This window comes from Protomyctophum bolini, assembly GCF_963924005.1.
Source record: "Protomyctophum bolini genome assembly, chromosome: 12".
In the NCBI taxonomy this organism is placed as follows: Eukaryota; Metazoa; Chordata; class Actinopteri; order Myctophiformes; family Myctophidae; genus Protomyctophum; species Protomyctophum bolini.
In genome coordinates, this window is record NC_137873.1 from 38,900,576 (window position 1) to 38,924,487 (window position 23,912).

The 23,912-nt window shown below is 42.9% G+C and overlaps 1 protein-coding gene across 3 annotated transcripts in view; it reads left to right on the forward strand.

The window, feature by feature from the left end:
• Positions 1–613: 613 nt before the first annotated feature.
• The window catches only part of LOC308325653 (dipeptidyl peptidase 9-like), a 43,897-nt gene continuing 20,598 nt past the window's right edge, over positions 614–23,912 (forward strand). Inside the window, exons 1-16 of one of the 3 annotated variants that reach the window (XM_080778213.1) lie at positions 614–753; positions 3,392–3,479; positions 5,496–5,737; positions 7,543–7,655; positions 8,509–8,682; positions 10,416–10,587; positions 11,834–11,944; positions 12,721–12,849; positions 14,031–14,092; positions 14,785–14,885; positions 15,085–15,262; positions 16,382–16,541; positions 17,343–17,422; positions 18,159–18,311; positions 19,223–19,358; positions 22,972–23,117. In XM_080778213.1, coding sequence (XP_080634339.1) covers positions 3,427–3,479; positions 5,496–5,737; positions 7,543–7,655; positions 8,509–8,682; positions 10,416–10,587; positions 11,834–11,944; positions 12,721–12,849; positions 14,031–14,092; positions 14,785–14,885; positions 15,085–15,262; positions 16,382–16,541; positions 17,343–17,422; positions 18,159–18,311; positions 19,223–19,358; positions 22,972–23,117 — 2,010 coding nt within the window. In that variant the 5' untranslated portion in view covers positions 614–753; positions 3,392–3,426. The remainder of the gene's footprint in view (positions 754–3,391; positions 3,480–5,495; positions 5,738–7,542; positions 7,656–8,508; positions 8,683–10,415; positions 10,588–11,833; positions 11,945–12,720; positions 12,850–14,030; positions 14,093–14,784; positions 14,886–15,084; positions 15,263–16,381; positions 16,542–17,342; positions 17,423–18,158; positions 18,312–19,222; positions 19,359–22,971; positions 23,118–23,912) is intronic. The other 2 variants (XM_080778214.1, XM_080778215.1) reach the window with 2 other exon arrangements.

The following is a 23,912-nucleotide window of genomic DNA, read 5'->3' on the forward strand; positions in this document are numbered from 1 at the left end:
CTTTGACTTCATCTCTGTATGGTTTGGCTGCTTTCTTTCTGATTGAATTCATTATTAGTAAAACATAAAACGGCAAGGAGGTACAGTAAACACTTGGGCTAAAAGGATAAAACAAAGTCCTGAGGACTTGTTTCTCTTGTGGTCTTAACTGTAGCACATCCCTGAATTTAATAAGGTTTCAAAATTGGCCAGTTATTGCAAAAGTATGTGGTGGGTAAATTGGCATAATTTATGATTATTGCTTTGAATATTTTGTCATATGGTGTAATAATTGAGTTTAATCAATGGATTTAGTAAAATGACCTAGGTGCTAATTTAATGTTAATTCTTTGAGGAATTTCTGAGCTTTTTTAATTCTTTGGGCGTTAGAATTGTTTTAACTGATGCACAACATCAATGATCATGTCCTGTGATGGTGCCACAGATTGTTTTGACACAGTATGCATGCATGCATGTACTAAAAGTGCCCCAGTCTGTCAATATGGATGCGACAAGTTGCGAATATTGCGCAGCTTTGAGTCTCGCCAACGCCTGTTCCAAACGGCAGTGAGTGCGGCCCTAAAAAAGTGCCGATGCATCATCCACCGGGTTAAGGTTCCTCCCTAGTTCCTCCGCTTTCAGAAAGCAAAGCTAACATTTCGTATCTGGTCCACTCTGGGCCATGGACACAACCTTTAACGGTTTGCAGAATTGTATTGATACCAAGCTAGTAAAACCGTAGGGCTGTTGTTGAAAGAAACAGTGGTCAGTTTGGTAAGTATTCTCCCCACTTCAGCTTTTTTTTCTCTTCCCAGGGACGCTGACTTTAGTGTCAAGGTTTTATAAGGAAACTACCAAGTGTTAGCCTGCCTGCTAGGCTAACGTTAGCGTTGAAAGCAACGAAATGACAGATGAAAGCTGTCATGTCACTATGTCTCGTATAAGGAACATTGTTTTTGGGTAAACGTAACATCTCACACAGTTATTTTGAAAGAGGTTAGTGTCATCGGTGTCGTTTGAATCCAAAGAATGTATAGTGTGTTGTGCCGGTTGTTTTTGTGACAGGCTAAAGGTGCAATCCGAGAACAAAGATTTGTTGTGGAGCTAGCTGACTTAATATTAACGCTACCAGCCATTTACCACTTGCTCCCCCACCCATATTTGCTGTTTTCTTTTACACGGTTGGATATAAATTCTGTCATACATGTACTTTTACGAAAAACTGATCATGGGGGCTGTCTGTATAAATCCAAGCTTCTGTTATGTAGATTTCAACACAGACAAAAACAACAACAACAACGAACCAGACACGAAATGGGCGTTCAGTTAAGAATCTAGGAAAGCTGTTGTGAATTGTGATACGTCCTAGTTCATTATGAAGATCTGGGAAAATTCTTCTGGGCTAGCTGGCTTATATTCGCCATTCTTAAATTCTCACATTTCTTTAGTGGGCTGGTGCTTTGATATATATATGGCATTATATGCATGATGGCCTTGGTGTGTGTGATGCTGATTATCACTCTGCAGCACTGTTGTTATCCGGTACAGACAGTCACAATGTTTTATTTACGTATACACAAGCTCAGTGTTTCCTATATAAAGATCTTCTGGTTGTTCTACCGCACCACCACAACACACAGGCTTACAATACATGTTTACCATACTCTCGTAGTAACAATTAACATACTGTATGCACACACAGCACTGCTTTTGCTGGGTGTATAGTCAACATATGGCATTTGTTCTGCTTTCAGATTTGTGATGAGTACTGTAACTTGTCAACGTGGTGACTCTCAAAGTTGGCTTTTCCTATTCCTGTATTTCAGTATAGAAACCGCAAATACATGTTTCCCATGCCTTCAACAATGTCACCTTCACCTGGGATTTAAAAGCAAGTCTTATTTACGAGTGTTGAGTGTGTAATCAGAATGTCTTATTCCATCATCATCATCATAATATGGAGGTCTTAACGAAGCCCTTTCTCCAATTTAACAAATTATAAATTAATAATTAATTTATTAGTGAATAAAAAAAATGCGAAAACGCACCCAGGGCGCAGTACCCTGACATCGTCATGTTTTGTTTTGTTATGAAGAAGATTGACTTATTTCGATTGTCATCTTCCACCTGCAGCCTCAGTCAGTGAACTGACAAGAAAGTCCGAGAAGTAAACATTGAATAATATCCCTTTTAAAAATAAATAAAAGTATCTTCTTCTAAGTATCTTCTAACTCTTCTCCATGAACTGTGTTCTATGAAGTTTGCCTCAAAGGAAGTAAGCCTTTGGACTTTGGAACTGCTCATCTTTAGTGAGGAATAGATCGAATGGAATCTATTTTAATGAATAGCACTGTCCAAACTTCCAAAGACAGGGGTGGCTGTTTCTTCAGCTCTTTATCTGACCTAATGAATCGACAGACCCTCATGTGACATGCAATGTCTTGTTTCCTAGTTGTAGCTGTGGGCAGGTGTATATATATATATATATATATATATATATATATATATATATATATATATAAAACTGTGAATCTTGTTCAATGAGCCAGACTGGGTTTCCATTGCATCGACGGGTCATGTGCGTTTTGGCTCCTTTTTACTCGAGTAAAATCTGTCTGTTTGGTATCGGGTACGGTCGCCCCCTAAACCATCTCACCCCTCGATTTATTTTCGCCGACCGCTGGGTCCGACGGTTCTTATGTTCTCTATTTTGTTTTACTGAGAATAAGGAATAAGTTTAGGGTTAGGCGTATTTTTTTACTGGGGTTAGGTTTAGGCATAGTTTTACTGAGGTTAACCCATTCTGACCGGGAACCCATTTTGGTGTTCCAGCATCATGTTATGCTTTAGCTATTGAAAAATAGCAGATCTACAAGCTCATAGCGCGCCACCGAGTGGCGCGCTACGAGCTTGTAGGTCTGCTATTTTTTTTAAATCGAAGAAAGACTGACATTTTTAGAATCTGATCTCAGGTCAGAATGGGTTCATCAGACCAGTGTGTGTCCAGTGGAAACCTCGTATGAATCTGATCTCAGGTCAGAATGGGTTAAGGTTAGGAATACCAGGCCAGTTGCAGTTCTGCCGCCCTGTACGCCCGGGGCACGTTGGTAAAGGGGCGAGTCGTTTGGTATTCCATTTGCGTATATTCTGTTTGAGCATCCGACTACAGATTCTGCATCCACAGGCGCGCTGTGAACTTGTTGGTCTGCTATTTTTGAAAAATCGTTAAAATGTGCCTCACATTTTTCAGAAAATTGTCGTGATTTAGAAAACTTTTATTTTATTTTAATTTCGACGTCGGGCCTGAATGGGTTAATATAGACCCAGAAGATTTGTGGAGAACTCTATATGTCTTCATGTCTACAGTTTGGTTTTTAATCCATGGTTTCTGTTTTATTTCTTTTACTTGTAGGTTGCAGAAGCTGGTGAGGCGTGTTTGACCAGTGAATGCATAGAGTTAAGAAGGTCAAGCTTAATAATACAGAAGGTATTTGGAACAGGTAGAGTATGCAACAGCGTTGTCTCTCAATTGTTCTCTCAAACACCTTTTTTTGACGCTCGTGAACTTTTTTAGGATGGTCACGATGTAGCTTTTTGTACCATGGCTATTATTTGAAATGAGTCGCCATGTGCACGCGCCTTTAGTTACTAACACGACCTGTGTCACCTTAGCTTTTAATTTTAACCCATTTTGGGCGGGAACCCCTTTTGGTGTTTTAAGCATTATGTTATAATTTAGCTATTGAAAAATAGCAGATCTACAAGCTCATAGCGCGCCGCTGAGTGCCGCACTACGAGCTTGTAGGTCTGCTATTCTTTTTTAAATGTGGCGCAAATCTTTGAATATATATATATTCTTTCAGAGCGAACGTTTTTAACTCAAATGTTTGCTTCTGGGGGGGGTCCCTGGAACTACATATTTGGGGGTCGGCGGCCAATTACATATATTTTTGGGGGTCCTTGACATGAAAATACGTCCTTTTTTTTTACAATTTTTTACGGCGATTCCTTTATTAATATTTACTATAGTCCTACTAGACCGCAGCTAATTACATCTGGCCACAAAAGACACAGGATCTACTGAATGTGAAGGTAGAGGCACTGGGGGGGTGCCATACTGTGTGTCGTAGGTTCAATATGTCAGTTTGTCATATTCAATAGATCCCGTGATCTTCTAATTGTTTTTGTAAAACAAATACATATTTAGGACAATGTTCAAATGCCCCCGGGCCCCTGTCAAATATAGCTAAAATCAATAAAACCAAAGAAAGCAGCAAATTTAAAAACAATTAACACTCATTTACTTTCTCTAATAACAACATGAACATGAACCGTGGTTGAAAAAAAACAACTAAAGTTGTCATTTAACCCATTCTGGGCGGGAACCCCTTTTGGTGGTACTGACACCACATAAGACAGGAACGCCCAAAGACGTCGCATCCGGTTTTTTACCCTGGGCAGAATTTTCTATGGCTGCCAATGCGACTTTTTCCAATCCTTAATCACATACGGACAAACATCTATGCCGATAATATCTAACTTGCGGAGGTAACGTGCCTTGTCCACGGGGCAACAGATCTTTTCAACGTATGGCATTGCAAATACGTTTGATAATCGCTGCTCTGCGCAATATTGTTTTGGAAATGCCGCAAATTGCATTGCAGTGAACGAGAGCAAATCACAACTTCCCCTGGGGGTGGTGACTCCGCCCTGAATACGCGCTGTGGTGGTGTCAGTCTATGTAACGGTATTCAAAAATGTAATATAAATATTTTAAGTTTTTCCGAAAACTTAGGTCAGGCTTTAGAGGCGTTTTTTAGAATCGGCCTCAGGCCTAAATACTTTGTGAAAACATTATGCAAATCAGATTCTTTGAATGAATATATTGTTCTTTCACAGCAAAGGGTTTAACTAATTTGTTTGCTTCTGGGGGGGGGTCCACTGGAACAACATATTGTCACATTGGGGTCGGCGGACAATTACATAATACCTTTTGGTGGTGCACTCGACATGAAATAGTTTGAGAACCACTGATACAGAAACATGTTTTGTTTTTTTCTCCAGGAAATGATTTATATTTGTAGAATCTGGTCTGGCATCTCAATGGATTGTTAACCCATTTTGGGCGGGTACCCCTTTTGGTGTTAGCATTATGTCATGCTTTAGCTATTGAAAAATAGCAGATCTACAAGCTCATAGCGCGCCACCGAGTGGCGCGCTATGAGCTTGTAGGTCTGCTATTTTTTTTTAAGTCGTGAAAATGTGGCGCAAATCTTTGAATATATATTTCAGAGTGAACATTTTTAACTACAATATTGGCTTCACACGGGGGGGTCCGTGGCCCAATAGAGATAATTCTCGGGGTCTACCTTGACATGAAAAAGGTTGAGCACCAACTGACATAGAAACATGGGGTTTTTCAGAAAACTATTGGGATTTAGAAGCCTTTTTTTTTTCTTTTAAATCGACCTCAGTCCAAAATGGGTTATAAAAAGGAACACTTCCTTCTCTCTCAGCTGCGTGACAACAGTGAGCATGACGGCGGTGGACGGCCTTTCGGACAGCACGGAGGTGGTGGAGATGGAGGACGTGCCCGTCCAGTTCCACGTGGAGAAGCACTCGTGGGACGGCATCCGCGACATCATCCACTCCAGCCGGAAGTACTCGGGCATGATCGCCAACAAGGCGCCGCACGACTTCCAGTTCGTGAGGAAGAAGGAGAAGCAGGGCACCCACTCCCACCGCTTGTATTATCTCGGTGAGTCACGCGATATAAAAAACTGTATAAAAAGTACGGTACTTAGTTTAGACAGTTTTTGGTTTAGACTATAGTCAATAGAGCGCCGCAGTCCCGCCCCCTTTCAGAAAAGCGAGTGGCCCAGGAAGTGGAAGCCCCATGCATTCTCCCATCGGCACTTTTAATATAATTTATTTAAAGACGGTTACGCCGCGGACAAAGCCAATTCGGATCGTGACGAATCATGACAATGAACACAATATTTTGGGCCGATCAAATAATTTATAAGACGAAAAACAAAACAAATAGTGTTGTCTCCTGACTTTCTTTTCTTCTTTCTAATGATTTGATCGTCCCAAAATATTGTGTTCATTGTCATGATTCGTCACGATCCGAATTGGCTTTGTCCGCGGCGTAACCGTCTTTAAATAAATTATATTAAAAGTGCCGATGGGAGAATGCATGGGGCTTCCACTTCCTGGGCCACTCGCTTTTCTGAAAGGGGGCGGGACATGAGGGCTTTTTCATTCAGAATGAAAACTTCAGAATTAATTAATTCAGAAGTAATGTTTTTTTTGCTGCGTGTTTACATGGGAATGGTCATTCCGAATGAGCGTTTACATGGACAATACTTTTAAATCCCATTATTTCATTCCACATCAGGTTTGGGGCTGGGAGGGCTTTCTGATTGGATAGGGGGGTGGGGCGGATATGTTTACGTCCAGTGGTGGAACTGGAAAGTACATTTACTTTAGTACTAAAGTACAATTTTGAGGTATTTCTACTTTACTTTCCAATTGTTTTACTTTAACTACACTACATTTCAGTAAAACAAAAAAAATAATAATAAAAAAACACTTTAATGCCGTATTACTTTATATTTGTTATTACTGTAGCCTATGAGAGGTTTCTAATATAATTTCTTAATGTAATGAATCGCAAAACAAGAGCATAATATAGCCATACCAATTACATGGAAACAAACATGCACAGAAAGACCAGAATGAACTTCAATCCGAATGAGTGTTTACATGAGTCCACAATTGTTTCAATAGGATTTCAAAATGGAACAAACCGGTCAGTTACATCAGATCTAAGTTTAAATCAGATTGACCATTTTCATTCCGATGTAAGTTTTTGTAGGCGTTTACATGACAACTTTTAATAGGATTTAACTTTTATTCTGAATGAAAAGGGGATTTAACTGTCCATGTAAACGTAGTCATTGGTTAGACCAGTCATTAGTCCTATACAACTACAACCTATCTCAAACCCTCACCGTATACCTAACCTCCCACGGGGCAGCACACCTAAACCTAACCTTAACTCATGTCTAACCAATGACTAGTCTAAACTAAGTATGCACCCTAAACCTAACCTTAACTCATGTCTAACCAATGACTAGTCTAAACGAAGTATGCACCCCTAGGGATGTTCATTGGAAATAGAAAGAAAAATCGCAATCTGATTGAAAGGGTTTTTTTGCAGCCAGTCATCTTTTCTCTTGCTGTGCAAAAATACCCCAGCCTTGTAAATGAAATGACACTTGTGTTTCATATTCACACTGAGAGAAATTAAATCATTTCACTTCCAAGAGAAAAAGGCTGCAGATTCAAAGAGAACATGGAGAAAGAGAATAAAATCCGCACTCTCAGTCTTGTTTTAATAACGTGATAAAGGTTGAGAACCACTGACATGGAAACATCGGGTTTTTCAGAAAACTGTGGATCTTTTCTTTCTATACGTTCACTTATTTAGACGGGGGGACCATTTGTTCTCTTCCATTTCTCGTGTAGATTTTTGACTTCTCTTTAATCTGCCCACAGGAATGCCTTATGGAAGCAGAGAGAATTCACTGCTCTTCTCCGAAATCCCGAAGAAGATTCGTAAAGAGGCCCTCCTAGTGTTGTCATGGAAACAGATGCTGGACCACTTCCAGGTGAACACCCGCTGTTCTCATTCTGTGCAGATCTACAAGCTCACAGTATGTCACATTGTGAGCTTGTAGATCGGCTATCGTTGATGACCCATTTAGGACCGAGGCCGATATGTTACGATATATCTACTGTATGTGGCGATGAGAACCGCAAGAAAGCGCTTCCCGTCCTCAACGGGTTAATGTATTTTTTGTAGTAATAATAAACAAAATCTCCAAAGTAACTATAGTAACTAAAGTTTTCAAAACATTGTAGTGGAGTGAAAGTATTTTATATTTGCCTCTGAGATGTATAGTGGAGTAGAAGTAAAAGTATTGGAAATACTTCTTAATGCTCTGCCAGCGACTGGTAGATTTGACCGATTTAAATATTTGGTTGTTCAAAATTGAATTCTTAACCCATTCTGGGGCGGGGACCCCCTTTTGGTGTTTTAAGCATTACGTTATACTTTAGCTATTGAAAATGCGGCAAAAATCTTAGAAAATTGAACATATATTATTCCAGAAGAATTTTTTTTACGTCAGGCCTAAATGGGTTAACCCATTTTGGGAGGGAACCCGTTTTGGTGTTAGCATCATGTTATGCTTTAGCTATTGAAAAATAGCAGATCTACAAGCTCATAGCGCGCCACCGAGTGGCGCGCTACGAGCTTGTAGGTCTGCTATTTTTGAAAAATCGAAGAACGACTGACATATAGAAACATAGCTTTTTAAAGAAAACTGTCAGGATGTAGAAGACATTTTTTTTTAGAATCTGATCTCGGGTCAGAATTTCGGACTTTCATTTTCTAAAAACAAATGTGGTTTGAATTCACCGTGGCGTTGCTTGCTTGCCTTGCCTTGCCCCACCGCCCAGGCGACGCCACACCAGGGGGCCTACTCCCGAGAAGAGGAGCTGTTGAGGGAGCGGAAGCGGCTTGGAGCGTTCGGCATCACGTCGTACGACTACCACAGCGAGACGGGCCTGTTCCTCTTCCAGGCCAGCAACAGCCTGTTCTACTGCCAGGACGGAGGCACCAACGGCTACATCGTGAGTAAAACTATAAACTAAACGAAAAAGTTCTCATTTTCCAGTGTCACTTGACACTTTGTCTAGCCACCTATATATAGGTTTTTGATTGATTGATTGATTGATTGAATACTTTATTGAAAATATATTTCAAAAGGATAAATTCACAAGAAAGCTGTTAGGCTTGTTTCCATTGTGGTCCTCTTGGGGAAAGGGGAAGGGGAGCAACAGACAATAAACGGTACAATACAGACAAAAACAGGAGGCAAAAAACAAACAAAACAAAAACACAAGAAACAGGACAAAAAGCATATAAACTGACCAATAAAACTGGATTTCTTTTCTTTTTTCCCCTTACAGTTTTCATTTATGCCATTTATCTATTCTACACTATATTTACACTATGTTTTCGGCCAACCATCTTTTTTATGTGGATTTAAAAATATCAAAGGAACTGGTCACCTTGAGGCTGGAAGGCAAGCCATTCCACTGAACTGCTGCCGAGTACAGGAATGATGTTTTTCCCATATTGTTATGAAAAAGGCAGGGTTTAAAATCAGTAGGGCTCCCTCTGGTGTAGTAAATGATGACCGAAAAGAACAAGGTAGATACAAGCGGGTCGAATTGAGTTCTTCTTCGTCAGGGTTTGGCTGGCGTCTCCCTTTTTAGAGATGGGGTGAGAAGTTCAGTCGCTCGTGAGTGTAGAGTAGAGTCGCTGCTTCTTTCGCCTGTTTCCGCCTTGTTTTGTTTTCGTCAGTGACGTGAGGCAGTCGACGGACATTTTTCGTCATCGCTTTAGTCAACAGAATCAACACTAGCCGAGTAACAACTAGCCCTTCACTAAACTCCGCTCCGACAAAGCCACTGTCCAAAGGCCAATCCAACTCGTTCAGCAGCCGTCGCTAAGGATGGCACGCTTCCGTCACGTCATAGCTGTCAGTGTTGTTGTTCTTCATGGCTGTGTTGTTGGAACACATACACGGCTTAAACCTCGGGACAGTTACCCTGCTGAGCCACCCAGGTGATGGCAATGATGCCGTCAAATCACCATAGTCTGACATTACGTACATGACGTAGTGCATTACATGAAAACCCCTGTCGGACGGTCGTGAGTTGATTGAGTTAGATACCGTTTTTCTCTCCTAGATTTCATCGTATTTCTAGTTTTTTGAAATAATATCATGCACATTTGTCCAGATTTGTCCATTTGACCAGATTTAGAAGACACGTGTCCAGTGCATAGCCTACTGCAGGCCTGGTTGACTAGATTTAGAAGACATGTGTCCAGTGCATAGCCTACTGCAGGCCTGGTTGACTAGATTTAGAAGACATGTGTCCAGTGCATAGCCTACTGCAGGCCTGGTTGACTAGATTTAGAAGACATTTGTCCAGTGCATAGCCTACGGCAGGCCTGATTGACTAGATTTAGAAGACGCGTGTCCAGTGCATAGCCTACTGCAGGCCTGGTTGACTAGATTTAGAAGACACGTGTCCAGTGCATAGCCTACTGCAGGCCTGATTGGCTAGATTTGGAAGACACTTCGAAGCTCTCGCAACCGAAATGACCGATTATTCAGAAATCCCGTCATTTAACATCTCAATGGGCGAGAAGGACAGCTTGCCATCGCAGAGTTGAGTGGGTGGGGCTTAACCCATTCTGGGCGGAAACCCATTTTGGTTGTTGGCTTCATGTTATGCTTTAGCTATGCTTTTGCCTCTCAACTGACAGTGTGTGTGTGTGTGTTGCTTTTCAGCAGTCTACTCCCGTGAAGCCCGTGGAGGTGAAGACCCAGTGCTCGGGCACCCGCATGGACCCCAAGATCTCCCCCGGGGACCCCGACTTCATAGCCTTCATCAACAACAACGACCTCTGGATGTCCAACATCAAGACGGGCGAGGAGAGGAGGCTCACCTACTGCCACAAAGGTTCTGAAGACCTGTTTTAGTTTGATTCTTCACAGCGCTAGCCTGTTATCAATCAGTCAATCAATCTTGTGTCCAGTGTACAAATCGACGAGTTTTAGTTCAAAGGGCTTCACAGAGAGAGAGCACAAATACAACAAGAAAGCATCAACTACATGATAGTAATAGTAATAGCAAAAAGAAAAGGAGCTACTAGAACAGGAAACCGACATGCCAAGGTGTGCCTTAACCCTTACCCATTTAGACCTGGGAACGATTCTGCGAATGTCTTCTGAATCATGACAGTTTTCTGAAAAACCTCATGTTTTTCTATACTAAGTGGTTCTCAAACTATTTCATGTCAAGGAGCCTCAGAAATAGCCACGACCCCCCCCCCCCCCCCCCATCTGAAAATAATGTTGTTCCAGGGGAACCCCCCCAAGAAGCAAAGATTTGAGGAGGGTCCTTGAAATTAAAATGGTTGAGAATATCTGCTAGAGCCGTAAAAATCCTCTCTTATGGGGGTCCCTGGCATGTCTCTTCAAATGGGGGGTCCGCGGGGATAATTAAGTGTCAATTTGGGGGTCCTTGACATGAAAAGGTTTGGGAACCACTGCAGGACCATACCAGTGACTTGTGTTGTTTTTGGCAGCAAATCTTGAGTTTAGTTTTAGTCCTAGTCTTTTGAATAGCTTTCATTTAGTTGTAGTCACATTGTAGTCACCTGGAATGTTTTAGAATGTTTCGTCTAGTTTTAGTCTACTAAATATCATAAGATTTTAGTCGACTAAATCTAGAGTTGATTTAGTGGACTAAAATGTATTTTGGCGGGCCTTGATGCCGTCGTAATGGCTGATCTACTTGAGCTTGTAGATCGGCTATTTTCAGCATGCAACCAATTAAAAAATGACTCACACTGGATCTCTTGTCCACTATAGTCCCCTTCCTGACATTTTAGTTTCTAGTTTGTATTTGTTGACGAAATTGTCAGTATATTTAGTCTTAGTTTTAGTCATCATAGCTTAGTTTTTATTTAGTTTAAATTCATTTCATTTTCAATTTCTTTCAAATCACACACTAGACACACTCTGTCCTCCTCAGGAGTACCAATGAATCCTACCCGTTTCTAAAGCTAATGGTAAAGGACCCCGAATGCAGCTGTGCACACAAAGATCTCTGACTTTTGGATATATTTTGTGTAACATAAGGTTCAGGGCCATAATTATTATTATCATTATTATTATTATAATACAACTCTTTACACACCCAGGTCTGGACAGCGTGAAGGAGGACCCCAAATCTGCAGGCGTCGCTACGTTTGTCATCCAGGAGGAGTTTGACCGATTCACCGGCTACTGGTGGAGCCCGTCGGCAGCAGAAGGTCAGCAGCACAGAAACACACGATGTAACATTATAAACTCATGTCACCTTGTGTGTCTAGATTGCCCGTTTTTTATTTGACCAAGACAGACCATGCTAACGGTGTTAGCGCGTTAGCATCACACAGCTTACAGGCTCAGTGTTGCATGTAGAATTCTTTCAAACATGTCAATCCAAACGTTTTTAATGTGAGATGTTCTGGTGAGTTGGTGATCACAGAGGATTGTGTATTATATCAACCTGGGATTTTATAATAGGCTATAAATTGCATTTTAGATTAATTTTTGTCTCATGAAAAGCGTTAATGACCTGAAAATGAAAAACCATTAATTTTATTTCAATTGAAGTTTGCTTTGGACGAATGCAACTACAACATGCGCGCCGTTACTACATGTGGAGTCAACTCCCGCAATTTCCTTCTTCCCATAGTGCGTGGCAACGTAATCTGGAATGAATGCCCGCGAAGCGGGCATGAAATTCTAGTATATATACAGATATATATCCCATTCTGACCTGAGATCAGATTCATACGAGGTTTCCACTGGACACACTGATTCTGACCTGAGATCAGATTCTAAAAATGTCCGTCGTAGCGCGCCCCCGAGTGGCGCGCTACGAGCTTGTAGGTCTGTTATTTTTGAAAAATCGAAGAACCCACTGACACAGAAACGTAGCCTTTTCCAGAAAACTAGTCGTGATTTAGAAGACAATTGTAGAATCGAACTTGGGTCTAAATGGGTTTTAATAAGCGTTTGTTTGTTGTTCTGTCTTTGTCAGACCCAGACGGAGGGAAGACCATGTATCTATTGTATGAAGAGGTGGACGAGACGGGGGTGGAGATCATCCACGTTCCATCCCCGGCGTTGGAGGAGCGCAAGGCGGACGCTTATAGATACCCTCGTACTGGTGAGATCTGCTACCGAAGCCCCACTACCTAGTATAGGCATGTAACGATATTAATCCAGACGATATCAATCGATTAATTGAAATAAAAAAAATCGAGGCAATTATGTTTCTGCACTGTCAAAAGTAATGCTACTTCTTTTGCAATGTAGTTAAATAAAAAAATCTCAGGGGGGGGGGAAGATAAATTATATATAAAAAAGAAATAAAAAACTGTAATTTTTCTTTAAAATATTTATATATATATATATATATATATATATATATATTATTTTTTTTAAGATATTTTTTTGCGGCTTATGCCTTTTATTGGTTTTTGAAGGGACAGACAGTAGGCTGACAGGAAAATGGGAGAGAGATGGGGGGATGACATGCAGTAAAGGCCGTGTCGGGCTCGGGAGTCGAACCCGCGGCACACTGCGACTGGATCACCAGTCGGGTGCCCAGACGGTTACGCCACCGCCTGGGCCAAAATATTTATCGTGAAAAATCGTATCGTGAACCTCATATCGTGATACGAATCGTATCGTGAGTTGAGTGAATCGTTACATGCCTACTACCTAGTATCAGAGTATGGAAGCGCTCGTTATCAGTAAAGCAGCCTCCTGCCGCACTCATGTGCATATTGAAAACAGGTGGTACGCATTAGGCCGTTGAGTGATATTTCAACGAGCGCTTCCAAACACTTTTGAAGGAATTTCTTCACGGGAAAGTAGTTCATGAAATGTCTACAGTGGAGTTTTTTTTTTATTGAAACAAACACTTTGTAGATCGAAAGAGGATAATTCAAGCTTTCCCTACAGCTGCAATGTCAGTGATTTTGACGTTGTTTAATATAATTAGAGAGGACCTTTCCGTTTGGATGAATATGGCTGTCAATTTCAAAAATTCATGCCAAGGACCCCCAGAAGAGAATGTGTGAAAACTATCGGTGGAGAGGTTTGTCTAACGAACCCATGTTATGCTTAGCTGTGATTGGACCATATCAGTTTGTGGAGGGGCTTAGCTATACAGGTCAATTGAACACGTACAGTACCTCTCCTATCTAGGAATTCACATTCCACCATCACCGACTATTCTAAAGAGATTGCTCACATTTCTGCTCATAAAGCCCCAGACAAATACTGTGACTTTCTTTTGACCCTACCCTTGTGAACTCTTTTTTTTTGTTGTTGTTGTTGCAGGTAGTAAAAATCCCCAGACCACCCTTAAATTGGCAGAAATCAAGACAGACCCTCAAGGAAGAGTAAGAGTTATACTTTGCCCTTTTGCTTTGTCTCCTTTTCTTTCCAAAGAGCACGTTTAATTAAAATAATTGTTTGTACTGGATATATCTTAAACTCACAATCAAAGTGTAATGAAGTTGAAGTCCAGATCACGGAAAGTGTTGAGAACACAATCACGGATTTATTACAAGAGCGCTCCTGGAGAATGACACAACACCAATGTGCTGTATCATGACATCTCCCAATTACAAGTTTACACCCTCTCTTATACACTTTGAGAGTTCCCAAAATACAAACGTACGTGGTTGAAAAGAATGCTGGACAACTCACCCCGGTGCATGCCCCGTTTTTCCTCCCGGAATTTTCCCCCTTGAGGGGGGATAACTTTGTAATATGCTATTGGCTGTTTGTATTCTTTTTGGGAAAATATAAAAAGATAAAGATACTCCTGTGGAAAGGCTATATTATTTTACTTATATTGACCCTATAAACAATTTAGTATTATTTAGTATATGTAAGGTTTTGCCCACTCAAATGGTACCTCGTCAGATAATCCCCACATATCCTACAACAACTTCTGTGAACAGACTTCACTGTAGTAGCTTTTCATAAATTATATTTATACTGCTGTCATTTTCCCATTACATCGTTCTAATGCGCGGATGTGTGTCACTGTGTGTGTGTGTGTGTGTGTGTGTGTGTATGTGTACAGATTGTGAGCACGCAAGATAAAGAGCTCGTGGTACCCTTCGCCTCCCTGTTCCCTGGGACGGAATACATCGCCAGGGCTGGATGGACGAGCGACGGAAAATTGTGAGAGTTATACTTAATGAGGAATTGACAGAGCTACACAGAAACGCGTCTACTCCATGATACGCTCACTATAGCGCCTCCAGTCCAAAGAACATTGACGGAGGAATATTCTTGGTGAGCCCAGCTTGAGAATGACTCCGGCTTGTGTGTGTGTGTGTGTGTGTGTGTGTGTGTGTGTGCGTGTGTGTACTGTGTGTAGTGGCTGGGCGGTACTGCTGGACCGATGCCAGCGCAGGCTTCAGCTGGCGCTGCTGCCCCCCGCCATGTTCGTGCCCGTGACGGAGGACCCGGCCCAGAGGCAGGAGAACCTGGAGGCGCTGCCCGCCAACACGCAGCCCTACATCATCTACGAGGAGACCACGGACGTCTGGATCAACGTGAGGAACCTGCCAAATGAGGCCCCAAAACATGGGCTCTTTTTGGGTCATTTATAGGCCTGACGTCAAAAAAAACAAAAAAGAGTCTTCTGTTTCTATATCATTGGTGCTCACTATTTAATGTCAAAGGATCCTAAAAGTTATGTGATTGGTCGCCGACCCCCCTCCCCCATCTGAAAATATGTTGTTCCAGGGGACCTCCTCCCCAGAAGCAAAGATTTGAGTTGAAAACGTTCGCTCTGAAAGAAAAGAATATACATTCAAGGATTTGAGTTGAAAACGTTCGCTCTGAAAGAAAAGAATATACATTCAAAGATTTGCGCCACATTTTCTAGAACTCTTCAAAAATAGCAGATCTACAAGCTCGTAGCGTGGCACTCGGTGCCTTTTAGTGTTTTAAAGCATTGTTATACTTTAGCTATTGAAATATAGCAGATCTACAAGCTCATAGCGCAGCACTTAAAGTTAAAAAGGTGAATAACTCATCATTCCGTCCAATTCTAAGCAAAGATGATGTGTTAGACGGCCCATCGCGGACCCGCCGCTAGTTGCGTTAGAATTAATCATACGTTACAACGGGAGGTACATCTTTGGCTACATGAAGTGTTTTGGCTACATCAAGCTAGCCTGGCTAATAAGCCAGACTCAAATCAGACTCAAAATGTGGTATTTGAGTCTGGAGATGCTATGTATGTATGGATCTTGTTTCCCGGGGGGGCGGGTTCAAACATTTTCTCTTTAGCCGGGGCGCCTGATGGAGGGGAAAGGAACTGGTTGGAATAACGTGTTCCTTCCACGCGCTATACGTCCAACCAGGGAAACTCCAAAAATGGGTTACAAAATTGTGGGATAAAAAAACTAACCCTTTGACGCAATTGGTCAGAGCTACTGTCAGTCAAAGGTATCAAGCATTGAACGTCACTGTACCAAAGCCCGCCCATATTGCATTCCGTGTCCCAATTGGCCACACCAGTTCTCTGGTGTAGGAAATGGGCGTACAATTGAGCCTCTCCAGACCGTAATCCGCCGGTCTGCCCTGTACTGTAAATAAGACGGGACCTTTTGATGTCATGTTTTGACCGTTTGACTCTCCTCCCCCCCCCACACACACACACACAGGTTCACGACATTTTCTATCCATTCGTTCAGACGACGGAAGACGAGTTAACCTTCATCTGGGTGAACGAGTCCAAAACAAACTTCACCCACCTGTATAAAGTGACGTCTCTGTTACAACCGGGCAGCTACCACTGGGCAGGGGACTACCTGCACGAGGAGGGTAAGAAGACACTCTCTGGCTCACACACACACACACACACACACACACACACACACACACACACACACACACACACACACACACACACACACACACACACACACACCGGTGTTGATTTAACATAGAGTAAAACTGTGACGAAAAAATGTCTGGTCTCTAAACTGCCTCCCCCTGGCCAGCTGGGGCGCCTGATGGAGGGGAAAGGAACTGGTTGGAATAACGTGTTCCTTCCACGCGCTATACGTCCAACCAGGGAAACTCCCCCCCTTAGTCCATGAGCCAGAGCTCCAAAATTGGAACGTTAATTATGAATTGAGTGTGCAAAACCATACCTATATTAGATTGTTACCACCATTAAACTTCCCCCGTTTATTACTTACACGAAGACAATGATTTATTGTTTTTCACAAACTTTACATTTTTAAGTATGCAAATGAGGCATTATGTATAGGAAAATATGCAAAATAATCAAAAATATGAAAAAGCTACTACTGTGGAAGGGTTATCCTGTATTAATTTACTTGTATTGATCCTATAAACAATTTGATAATTTTGGAGCTGTGGCTCATGGACTAAGAACCAAAAAGAACAGAACCGGTGGGAACCAACCGGTGGAAAAGGGGGTTCTGTGAGTTTACAAATGGACCCTTCCCTTTCCCTGGTATATCTCTTCAAATGGGGGGGGGTCCATGGGCTAATTCGTGTCAATTTGGGGGGGGGGGTCCTTGAGATGAAAAAGTGTGGGAACCACGGCTGCAGTGTAGCATGCTGATTCTGTTTGTTTCTGTTCCCATTGTCCAGGAGACTTTAAATGTGCAATCAAGGAGGAAATGACGCTAACCAGCGGGGAGTGGGAGGTCCTGGCCAGGCACGGATCTAAGGTTGGAGAGAACGCTTTCATCACCCGTGTTGTTTTTGTCGACTAAAACTAAAGACGACAAATCGTTCGTCGACCTACCTTATTAGTTCACCGACGGAAACTAAATGGAAACTAACTAAAAAACTAAACTGGGATGACTAAGACTAAAATGTGTCAACAGCTAAAAAACTAGACTAAAATGTTAGGAAGGGAGTACAAGATATCCAGTATAAGTCAAAGACAACAAGTCATTTTACACGTGGCTGCATGCTGAAAATAGCAGATCTGCAAGCTCACAACTGCGACGCGTTGTGAGCTTGTAGATCTGCTATTTTCAGCATAGCGTATAAAATCAGCCATTACGACGGCATCGAGGCTCACCGACTAAATCACCTAGTAGGTTTAGTCGACTAAAATCGTAACTAAAATGTGACTAAAACTGAGTGAAAACCACTCAATAAAACGAATAAATCGATAATGTTGCTTAACCCATTTTGGGCGGGGACCCCTTTTGGCGTTGGCATTATGTCATGCTTTAGCTATTGAAAAATAGCAGATCTACAAGCTCATAGCGCGCCACCGAGTGGCGCGCTACGAGCTTGTAGGTCTGCTATTTTTGAAAAATAGGAAGAACGACTGACATAAGAAACATAGCTTTTTCAGAAAACTGTCAGGATGCAGAAGACATTTTTAGAATCTGATCTCAGGTCAGAATGGGTTAAAAAACACCTCTCCTGTCTGTCCTCCTCCTCTCTCAGATCTGGGTGAACGAGGAGACCAAGCTGGTGTACTTCCAGGGCACCCGGGACACTCCCCTGGAGCACCACCTGTACGTCGTCAGCTATGAGTCTCCCGGCGACGTGGTCCGACTCACAAAGCCTGGCTTCTCCCACAGCTGCTCCGTTAGTCAGGTAACGAACAGCTTCTCCCACAGCTGCTCCGTTAGTCAGGTAACGAAGCCTGGCTTCTCCCACAGCTGCTCCGTTAGTCAGGTAACGAACGGCTTCTCCCACAGCTGCTCTGTTAGTCAGGTAACGAACGGCTTCTCCCACAGCTGCTCCGTCAGTCAGGTAACCAACGGCTTCTCCCACAGCTGCTCCGTCAGTCAGGTAACCAACGGCTTCTCCCACAGCTGCTCCGTTAGTCAGGTAACGAACGGCTTCTCCCACAGCTGCTCCGTTAGTCAGGTAACGAAGCCCGGCTTCTCCCACAGCTGCTCAGTTAGTCAGGTAACGAACGGCTTCTCCCACAGCTGCTCCGTTAGTCAGGTAACGAACGGCTTCTCCCACAGCTGCTCCGTTAGTCAGGTAACGAACGGCTTCTCCCACAGCTGCTCCGTCAGTCAGGTAACGAACGGCTTCTCCCACAGCTGCTCAGTTAGTCAGGTAACGAAGCCCGGCTTCTCCCACAGCTGCTCCGTTAGTCAGGTAACGAACGGCTTCTCCCACAGCTGCTCCGTTAGTCAGGTAACGAACGGCTTCTCCCACAGCTGCTCCGTTAGTCAGGTAACGAACGGCTTCTCCCACAGCTGCTCCGTTAGTCAGGTAACGAACGGCCAGGTGTCGCTCCCAATATGACCCAAATATGATCCCAATATGACCAAAACTAAGAATAACACTAAAACATTCCAAGTGACTAAAACGTGTCACCTGGAAGGTTGTGCTGTGTTACGAGCTCCCAATGTGTCGCATAATGAGTTGCGGTGGTTAATTAATCACTGCATTCCTTTTGTCTCCTCTGTCTCTCTCTCTCTCTCTCTCTCTCTGTCTCTCTCTCTCTCTCTCTCTCTCTCTCTCTCTCTCTCTCCCTCCCTCCAACACAGAACTTTGACATGTTCATCAGCCACTACAGTAACGTCAGCACGTGTCCGTGTGTCCACGTGTACAAGCTGACGGGCCCCAACGATGACCCTCTGCACCTGGTCCCCGAGTTCTGGGCCAGCATGATGGAGTCACCAAGTAAGGAAACTAACCCATTCTGACCTGAGATCAGATTCTAAAAAAAATTCTTCTATATCCTGACAGTTTTCCATTCTGACCTGAGATCAGATTCTAAAAAAAATGTCTTCTACATCCTGACAGTTTTCCATTCTGACCTGAGATCAGATTCTAAAAATGACTTCTACGTCAGTCGCTCTTCGATTTTTCAAAAAACGTTATTCCAACCAGTTCCTTTCCCCTCCATCAGGCGCCCCGGCTGGCCAGGGGGAGGCAGTTTAGAGACCAGGATTACTGCATGTTTTTGTGAGGGTACCTACGCTAGGGGACACGGGGAGAACATGCAAACTCCACACAGAAAGGCCCTTTTCGCCAACCCCGCCTTCGGGTATGGGCACTGATGACGCGGAGGAGGAAACACGCCGCCAGCACCCACAGTGCCCCGAGCGGGAATCGAACCCAGGACCTTCTAGCTGTGAGGCGCATCTCTAAAGAAAACACATTTATAATTAGGTTTGGAGTTTGATAACCGATACCCGAAAGAAATCCGATATAACAAGCTTATCGAGTACCCGTTATCAATAACATTTGGGCTTATCAAGCCTGTTATCGAGCATTAAAAAAATGTAATCATCCATTGCTGGCACAAACATGTCGGTCTAAAAGTGTATTGATACCTGCCAACCAGCGCTGCCCCGGGTAAACAAAATTACACTTTTAAAAGTGACTGTAGACATAATTAACCAGTTTCTTCAATCTTACAATTTACAATTTAGGCATTTAGCAGACGCTCTTAATCCAGAGCGACTTACATTAAGCAAGAACAAAAGCATGGGAATACATCACATAAAAACATTCATCATGAAACATGCGTAAGCTAAGAAAGTAACAGTGGAATATCTATATAATGAAATGTATACGTATAAACTTTACATATATACTACTATGCTATACATATGTACTATGGCGTGCTATGACTATATACAATGCAATTCTAGTGCTGTCTACATAACATGCTATAAGTCTGTTTCAAATGCTATCTAAGTCTACAGAAGTGCTATCTAGGGTAGAGTAAGTGCTATGGGCCATGATGGAGTCTGAAAAGGTGGGTTTTCATTGGTTAAAAAGGTCAATTGCCAAGTCAGTTAGAAACGTACTGTATTTGATGGCTACTAGTAAAAGATACTGGTTCATGTTTCAGAATGTACCGTAATGTCTCCCGTCTTTCCGCAAAATAATAGAAAGTGCTCGACGATAGCGGGGCTCGATAAGAACCCCCGGCTCGATAAGCCCTGATCGTTGAAGGAACTCGTTATCAATAAAACTTTACGAGCTCCATAAAGTTTTTTTATGACACAGATCCTTGAGCCGATGCCAGAGCAGAGTGAGAGGTCATCGAAGAGAGATGCTTTCACTTTGTCCAGTCGGAGAGAGGATACATTGATGGAAAGTCGCTTTTTAACCCATTCTGGGCGGGCACCCATTTTGGTGTTAGCACTATGTTATGCTTTAGCTATTGAAAAATAGCAGACCTACAAGCTCATAGCGCGCCACCGAGTGGCGCGCTACGAGCTTGTAGGTCTGCTATTTTTCAACGACTGACATTTTTAGAATCTGATCTCAGGTCAGAATGGGTTAATCAGACCAGTGTGTGTCCAGTGGAAACCTCGTTTGAATCTGATCTCAGGTCAGAATGGGTTAAGAATTGTTTTAGACTTTTTTGCCTTTTTATTGACTGCATCGAGTGAAGAAGGATAGGAAAGGGGGGAGAGAGAGAGAGAGAGAGAGAGAGAACATGCAGCAAAAGTCTGCATGAACGGGACTCGAACACGCGAGTGGCGCGCTACGAGCTTGTAGGTCTGCTTTTTTTTGTTTGAAAAATCGAAGAACGACTGACACAGAAAACATGGCTTTTTCAGAAAACTGTCAGACATTTTTAGAATCTGATCTCGGGTCAAAATGGGTTAATATATATATATTTTTTTGAGTTTGCACAAAGCGGAGTGTGGACAAATGTGAAGGTTGTCGTCGTCCCCCCCCCCCCCACCCCACCTATCTTGCGAGGTTATTTTCTGGAACAATCAATTGAGTCAATAATACAAGCGCAGCAGGCGATCAAGGACTTGATTAGATGAAGGACGGCTCAGTGAGATCCAGACGGGTGTCTGTCTGTCTGTCCGTCCTCCAGACCTGTCGTTCCGGTTGTTTGCTAAATCAGCGACATCACATGCTACGTTACCGCAGCAGCATCTCTGTGGTTCAGACTTAGAGATGGCCCGCCTGCCTCCTGCAGGGACTGCTGACCGCTCGATATTCTGCTCGCATTTTGAACGGTTTGTGAAACAAGCAAAAAGGCTGAGCTCAGCTCAGTAAGGCATAGAGACATAATATACAGACAGTGAAATAAAACATAAGTTAAAAACATTTACATATTGAGGTAGGGAGGTTCAGATGCAGGTTATTAAAGGGGAATTCCATGCTTGAAGACTTTCTTACCTTTCTTATTTTTCTTTGTAGTTGTTACGTCCCCACCAAAGAGGTCCAGGTGTTTTTCTTATTGGCTACCCCCTACCATAAGCCCTCAATGAATTGCATTTAATTGAATGGGGCTATGGGGTGTTGTGCTAATTCACTTATTTCCATCAAAATAAGTAGTAAAGTGTGCCGCTTGGGATATTCTTTACATTATGAAGAGAGGATATATACAAAAAAATATATAATTTTGAGCGATGGAAATAAGCGAACTAGCACAACACCCCATAGCCCCATTCAATTCCCATTCAATGCAATTAATTTAGGGCTTATGGTAGGGGAATAGCCAATAAGGAGCTTTTGCACAAAATAATCTTTTAATTGTCTATATATTAAAATAGACAATCTTCGGATATGTATATTATGGATGTATGTATATAGGTATAAATATGGGTGTATATATGTTTATATATATGTATACTAGTATTGCTCTTGAAGAGCAGCTTAACTGGCACAGAATCCAGCGAGTAATTTCAGTTATAGAGGGGTGGGAGTTTATACGTTTTTACTTCTTCTCACTCCTTTTCGGATATGCTTAGATTTATTTATTTATTATTTATTTTCCTTTAATTATTTTTTCTTGCTATTTTTTGTTTTTTGTTAAAAAAATGTTTTTCTAGTTTTCCTGGTAAAATGCAAGGAATTGTTGCTGTATATTGGCATATTCGAAATAAACATGACAAACAATAAAAAAAACTCCTGGACCTCTTTGGTGGGGACGTAACAACTACAAAGAAAAGGTAAGAAAGCCTTCTAGCATGGAATTCTCCTTTAAATTGTCCACTTAATATTCGGGTACCAATTGTCAGTGTTTGTTGTATGTAGAGTGTTCAAATTTATTTTTAATGAGATTTGTTTTGTTATAGTCCGAAGGCATATTATGTCAGTCGAGGGGATGTACTAGTTGGCCCTTGAGTGTTTTTTTTCTTTAATATATTTTCTAAATATGGCCCCCTTTGAAAAAAAAAGTTTGGACACACCGTCATGTTTTGCGGGGGGGGGGGGGGGGGGGGGAAGGGGACAACAGGGCCAGTGTTTCCGTAACAGGGACCACAATACTGTACATAACTGTATATTTGTACTGTACTTTTTTTTTTTTCAGCCTGCCCTGTAGACTACTACCCACCGGAGATCTTTGACTTCCCGGGGAAGTCGGGCTTCCAGCTGTACGGGATGGTGTACAAGCCCCACAAACTGCAGCCCGGCAGGAAGCACCCCACTGTCCTCTTTGTGTACGGAGGCCCACAGGTAAAGCACCCCACTGTCCTCTTTGTGTACGGAGGCCCCCAGGTAAAGCACCCCACTGTCCTCTTTGTGTACGGAGGAGGCCCGCAGGTAAAGCACCCCACTGTCCTCTTTGTGTACGGAGGAGGCCCACAGGTAAAGCACCCCACTGTCCTCTTTGTGTACGGAGGAGGCCCACAGGTAAAGCACCCCACTGTCCTCTTTGTGTACGGAGGAGGCCCACAGGTAAAGCACCCCACTGTCCTCTTTGTGTACGGAGGCCCTCAGGTAAAGCACCCCACTGTCCTCTTTGTGTACGGAGGAGGCCCGCAGGTAAAGCACCCCACTGTCCTCTTTGTGTACGGAGGAGGCCCACAGGTAAAGCACCCCACTGTCCTCTTTGTGTACGGAGGCCCACAGGTAAAGCACCCCACTGTCCTCTTTGTGTACGGAGGAGGCCCACAGGTAAAGCACCCCACTGTCCTCTTTGTGTACGGAGGAGGCCCGCAGGTAAAGCACCCCACTGTCCTCTTTGTGTACGGAGGCCCACAGGTAAAGCACCCCACTGTCCTCTTTGTGTACGGAGGCCCACAGGTAAAGCACCCCACTGTCCTCTTTGTGTACGGAGGAGGCCCACAGGTAAAGCACCCCACTGTCCTCTTTGTGTACGGAGGAGGCCCGCAGGTAAAGCACCCCACTGTCCTCTTTGTGTACGGAGGCCCACAGGTACACAGGTTGATTGATTGATTGATTGATTGATTGATTTCCGTGTCCTGCACACATTTGCGTTTTACCACGTGTTTATTTACATTATCCTGC